This window comes from Pholis gunnellus (genome assembly GCF_910591455.1).
Source record: "Pholis gunnellus genome assembly, chromosome: 5".
In the NCBI taxonomy this organism is placed as follows: domain Eukaryota; kingdom Metazoa; phylum Chordata; class Actinopteri; order Perciformes; family Pholidae; genus Pholis; species Pholis gunnellus.
In genome coordinates, this window is record NC_136531.1 from 4,246,721 (window position 1) to 4,253,094 (window position 6,374).

A 6,374-nucleotide genomic window follows, 5' to 3' on the forward strand; every position below is an offset into this window, starting at 1 on the left:
TGCATTAATGTCTTCATCACTTTAATGCTGCAGCAGGTAAATGTGGATATTAGTTTAATTACTTTATTGCTGGGTAGTTTAACCTGTAAAAATACATCATTTTGTATTAATAACCTGACTCTAAAGAGTAACTATTAAACTATCTAATATATGTAATGGAGTAAAAAGTACAATATTGGCCTCCAAAATGTGGTGTAGTAGAAAGTAACGTGAAATTTAAGTACTTAAAAACTGTACTTAAAAGGTTCTCTTTACAACATTGGGAGCATTAATATAGCATCAAACAGCTATTAGCGTTTGTAAAGACACAGTGTAGTAATGTCTACCTGAGCAGAGGATGAAGAAGCTCTCCCTCTGTGCGTGTTGTTACCCAAACTTCTCTGTGCTTTGTTTACATAGCCGGGCCGGCAGCGCGTGCATGCTAGTGCATGTGAGCGTGCCCCACTGGTTAGCTCACGGCCGCCGCTCTGCACGGCTCTCACGCGGCGGTTACAGCTGAAGCGTAGCGTCCACTCTCCGGTTCCCCCTCAGGTAAACACCGTTAGCCCTGTTGAGAGCCATGTGGAGTTAATGGATACGCTCTGAATGACTGCGTTTGGCCCCTTTAAGTACAGTACTTGAGTAAACCTGCAGAAGTGTAGCCCTTTGTAGCCCTTTTCAGACCCAGCACAGATCACAGAGAGCTGATCTGAGGTCTGCTGCCCGTGAGGTTGTGTGTGGTGCGTCGTGATTCTTCCAGCTGAGACTTTGCATTCAGTGATGATGATAAACAGACAGGCGGCCTCGTGAATTTCAACAACTGCAAACATGTTCTCCGTTCACGTCTCCAGAGCTGCCATTTAAAGGCACAAACAACACGAGTAGAGGATGGATTCATCCAGAGCGCCTCGCAGCACCGTCAGCTACATCTGTAACACACACGTGGTCCCACTGGAAGTTAAATCCTCCACACACTCAACATCAAACCGCTTCCTGTTTTCCCATCATCCTTCCCTGCAGGAGAATTTCCTCTCACGAGACTCTGGTGTAGATGTTCCTTTATGTGTTGAGAAAATACTTCTTAAGCTGAATAAACTATTTAAAAAGATGATGATCATACAGAATATGATGCTTTGATGTAGATTAAACTACCCAACAGGATATAAAGGAGTTAAAAACATCAGTAAAATGCAAAATACACAATGCAGCAGTAATATTAATCCAGAAACATCAGATATAATAGTAAAACACTGACGGGGAACATTTTACTGCACGATAAGTACAACTTCAACAATATTTTTTTAATATTATTAACCATCATTATTGTACAAATGAAATAAACACATCGTCTCTTCGGCTGCAAATGTGTGTTCACATGGAGTCGTCAGCACAACAAGAAGAAGAAGAAGAAGCTGCTTCTTCATTTGTTGAGTCATTGTTGTCATGCTCCCCTGTGATTGGCTCAGCTGTTTCAGAGGGATGTGATTGGCCGAGAGTGTTTTCATTAATCACCACACCCTCTGCTTTTATACTCCACTTCAGTCAGCGTCTTTGTGCACTTTTAGCGCTGCTGCACATGAACAAAAAACAGCAGATGTGCTTGTAGCCACCGTTATGACCCCGGCTTCTTGGGGGAATACATTTATTTTCTTGTTTTCAACCTGCTTTCATGATCACACGGGTGTTAACTGTCTGTCCAGGATGAGAACATCTTCACCGAGGCAAAACCAACGTTTGAATCCAGTATTTCTACAAACTGTACCAAGCATCTCAGAAACAGAACTACAAACATGGCAACAAACATACGAACAGAGAGCTGCAGGGATGGTGTATTTTTTTAAGGCCAACCAGGAAGTTAGCATTGTACTGGTCGCCTCGACAAAAAAGACAAAAGGTTTTTTCACTGCATTTTTAAATATTGCAGCAAATAACCCCACGTGGCAAACAAACTGTTTACGATACTTCACACATTTTGAGAATATTTACAAATGAACACCACTGTTATGATTTTTGAAGCATGAATGCAATCGCCAGAAGTAAAAAGCTAACGTTAGGCTATATAGGAACTTCACCACGGTCACATGACTTCTTGTCACCATCACTAAGCTAAAGGAGGACCGGTGTTCTGCGTGATGACGTGTTGTAGTTTCGTTTAGCCTCTTGTCAGCACCCGCCGGAAGTGTAAAAACACTGACTCATTTCTGGCTTTTAGGACTCCTTCCTGCAGCACTCCTGTTGGAGGCACCGGCATCTCTGGTCGGGTAGTAAGGGTTGAAAGTTCCCGCTTTTTGTTTCGCCTCTTTGACCCGTTTCTGGACGAGCTGCAGCAGATCCAGCCCGCTTGTTTGAACGGTCAGATGTTTTGACCTCTACTTTAGCCGAGCCCCCTCGGCGTCCTCCGTCACCCGGAGGGAGCAGGTCCGCGCCTCCCCGTCGTCCACCGACTTGGCGGCCACGAACGTCACCAGCCTCAGCTGGAACTTTCCCGCCTTCTTCAGGCGCTTGTTGTTGTGTCGGACGCTCATGAAGCAGAGGGTGTTGATGACCCCGTTGCTCATGGCGAGGCACTCGATGATGTAGAAGACCACCAGGGAGTTCTTGTCCCTGGATATGAGCGTCGGGTAGAAGTCCCGCAGCAGGGTGAAGCCGTAGTACGGCGCCCAGCACAGGACGTAGGCCGCCAGCACCAGAATCAGCACCACCACCGTCCTCCGACGCCTCTGGAGCCTCTTCCGGATCTGATCCGTCTTGAAACCCGGGACGTCCTTAAACCACAGCTCCCTGGAGATCTGGACGTAGCAGACAGCCATGACGGTCACCGGGCCCATGAACTCCAGGGCGAAGATGAGGAGGAAGTAGGAGCGGTAGTAGACCTGCTGGTCCACGGGCCAGATCTGAGCACAGAAGGTCTTGTGGGCGCGACCTTCCACGTGTGGGTACGTCATCTCAGAGGCCATGTAGGCGGAGGGGATGGAGACGACGATGGGGACGATCCAGACCGTCAGGATCACGCAGTACGCCGTCTGGATCTTCATACGAGGCCTCAGAGGGTAGAGGATGGCCATGTACCTGCAGACAGGAAGAGCAAAGCTTTCTTTGTCTGATTTGATTGAGTGGATGCAGATGTGCTGAACCCTTGATGCAGAGAGGAGGACACAACGCTTACAGACTTACAACTGGAACCACTTTGACGGTCCCGGATACACAGATATTGTTTCATCTTTCCTCCCTGCCGATGCTGTTTATACACGAGAGGATGTCAGCCATGATAAATGGAACATGCTGCTGGTCCTCAAGTGTGAGCGTCAGCAGATGATGGATTTGAAGCCCAGAAGCAGGTTTTATTAGAGCGGAATGTAAATCACCTCAGAGTCCTGAGATCTGTTTGATGTGGAGCGATCATTAATGTTTCTGTTTCTCTTGACGGATGAAGCTCTGTAGTTCGGCCAAACTAAGTCTGCCCGCGACATGCTAATGTTAGCAGTGGCTTATAGTTGATGTGTTGGCACACCAACATGTTGATATCTTGAATTGATTGAAGCTGAGGGTTAAAGGATTTATGCTGCATTCACACATGGGAAGAACAAGATTCTGATTGAGGAGCATTATTATCAAGACGGTCGAGCCTTAAAGTGACACCACACGAACAGCTTAAATCAGCTGTAAAGATGAGCTGCACAGCAAAAGTCGGTCTTCTCCAGAATTAGTCGGTAGTAGAAGAAGTGGCGTCGACCAACACAGCTGATGATGAGGCTTAAAACTCTCCTTTTTGTGTGTGTATGTTACTGAGAACAGCACCGCAGCAGCTACTGTAGCAGAGTGCGCTTTCCGTCTCGTTTGTTACCGCAAACCAAGCAAACCAACCAGAACACGGCCCCCGGCTGTTCTCCCACACATACATCTTGATTATGTGATCTGGACACAGCGGGCGGTCGTGTACATGCAGGAGAAGAGCGCGAAGGAGGTGATGAGAGGAACACACACACACACACACACACGCGTACACAGAGAAGGAAAGAGAGAGAGAGGGAGAGAGAGAGAGAGAGAGAGGGGAGGGAGACGGAGGGGTGCTGTTAATCTGCAACATGGAAGAGGATGGAAGGAAAGAAAGACATGATGTCCACTCCGTCTGTATTACTGCTGTAAACATGCTTCACGATAAAATAATATTTGAGAGAGAAACGGCATAACGGCTGGAGTATTTTTGGAAAATACTGAAATCTTGTTTGTGAATATCGTAGCTCCAAGCGAGGAGGAATTATGCAAAAGAGCGGCACCGCGGTGCCAGCAAATCTGTTTACGACGTCGTTAAAGAGCTTCAGGAAGAAGTGGGTGTGGATGGAGGGGTCGGCTGTTCATTTCCTGTTTCCAAGTCGTCATTGGTTTCTTTTAACCGTGACGCCCGTCATTCCCTAACCGATCCATCCCCTCAGACTCCCCCCCCCCCATCTACACACCTGTTTCCTCATCAGCCTCTCACTACTTCCACTAGTTGCAGCCATTTGTCTTCGTTCTGGTTTCCTGCTCTGGATTCTGACCTGCAGCCTGTTTATCACCGGTCTACCTTTGTGACTCTGAAGGTTTGCAGCTCCCCCGTGAACTCGCTGCACTGACCCTGTCGGCCTGCTTTTATCTTGAGTTCTTGACACATGTTTATTACTGTCACCATGACTTTCCCATGATTGGTAACTTTGGTATTTTTTTTTACCGTACACAATTTTTTTCCGTCCACTAAAAGTGCTTTTATTATTTGTTATGTGTCTGACGACATAATGGAAAGGATCCTAGAGTGAAATAATACGCTTTTCTTTATCGGTCTTGTCGGAGAAGCAAGAACAAGCGTAGCTGCAGGGTTCTCCTTCAGTACTGGACCAATTTAGATGATTGTCGTCCCCTTCAGTCATTTGTACGTAAAAACATGGGAAAATAGGTTCCAGGTTGAAATAAACTAGTCTCTATATTCACACCAAAGCCTGATCACTTGTTCCTCAGCCTGTGAATATTTGAGATATCTAGCAAAGTAACCAAAAAACCCTCATGGCTGTGCTTGAAAACCGAACGATTAATGTCGTTACACCGCGTGTGACGAAGGAGCGGGTGGACTCACCTGTCCACAGCGATGGCCAGCAGTGCGTTGGTGGACACGTAGAGGGAGACGGTGCGCAGGTAGTTGGTGGAGGCGCAGAGCAGCAGGCCGTGATCCCACGACAGCTGCTTCACCACGTAGTAGTCCAGCAGGAAGGGGCAGCACACCGCCGCCACCAGCACGTCCGACACCGCCAGGTTGGCGATCAGCAGGTTGGTCAGGTTGCGGAGCTGCTTGTAGCGGGCGAGGCTGGCGATGAACAGACAGTTCCCCACGCCGCAGACCAACATGATGCCCACCAGGACCACGGCGATGACGATGGTGGCCACGAAGAAGGCCCGGCCCTGCGTGGTGTCCGGGATGTCGTCCGGAGGAATCTCGTAGTCCAGGCCGTCACTGGACAGGAAGTAGTCCGACAGAGCCGAGCTGCTGTTGGCCGGGTCGTCCATCTGCGATCAGGTCAACATGCTCAGGTTTGGCTGATCCCTGGGAAACAATAGCAGTCTGACCACAATGTCCATGTGTTCGCTGTTCATCGGAGAACTCCTTCAAGTTGAGTTTCTGCTAGAGGAAAATCATGTGATATAATAAAAAGCTGCAGAACAGCATCTAATTAGATTGATTCAAGTTCCAATCTCAGATTTGAAGCCGACGTGGTCGAGAAATCCTCAATAAATTCAGAAGTTTTAACAGAAATGAACATCTGAGGGAGACTGTGAAGAACAGATAATAAAGGACCGTGTGGGGAGATACGTTTAGTTAACTATTGTTTACCAACTCAATATGAATACATCTCATCTGGAGCAGCATCACTTCTAGCTGTCGTTCACTTTTTGGTTGGTTTGAGTCGAAAACATTTAATGACAATAAGAAAAATACAGGACATTATTCCTACTGTCACATCCTGTACACATTGGCCTATCCCAGCATGCATTGCGTGAAGGTATACACTCCCTGGACAGGTCACCAGTGCATCTCAAGCCTCTCACACACATTACAGCACAGACATTACATTTAGTGTTGGACACACAGACACCTGTTTTGCCGCTCAGTGCGACTTTAAAGACGTTGGATCTGATTTGTTTGATGATAGTTTTGCTGAAGCCGTTGCTACGTGACAGAGTTCTTGTCGTCTACTTGTTAGATTTATCCGCAGCTCGAGGAATGTTATGTCTGGAAAAACTCTTTTAGAGCCTCGACACGAGAGCTTTTCTCCAAACTCTGTCTGTCGGCTGCATTGCGGCGGGTTTGTTCTCATCACTGATCTACAGTAAAGGACAGCAGGAGTCATCAGTGGTGGAGGAAGTAT

General features: G+C 47.3%; 1 protein-coding gene across 1 annotated transcript; it reads right to left on the reverse strand.

Moving 5' to 3' along the window:
* Window positions 1–2,348: 2,348 nt before the first annotated feature.
* Window positions 2,349–5,514, reverse strand: prokr1a (prokineticin receptor 1a; the record flags this gene model as incomplete). Its single annotated transcript, XM_079159907.1, has 2 exons — window positions 2,349–3,048; window positions 5,087–5,514. The coding sequence occupies 2 exons, from the start codon at window positions 5,512–5,514 to the stop codon at window positions 2,349–2,351; spliced, it is 1,128 nt and encodes a 375-aa protein (XP_079016033.1).
* Between the last annotated feature and the right edge of the window lie 860 nt (window positions 5,515–6,374).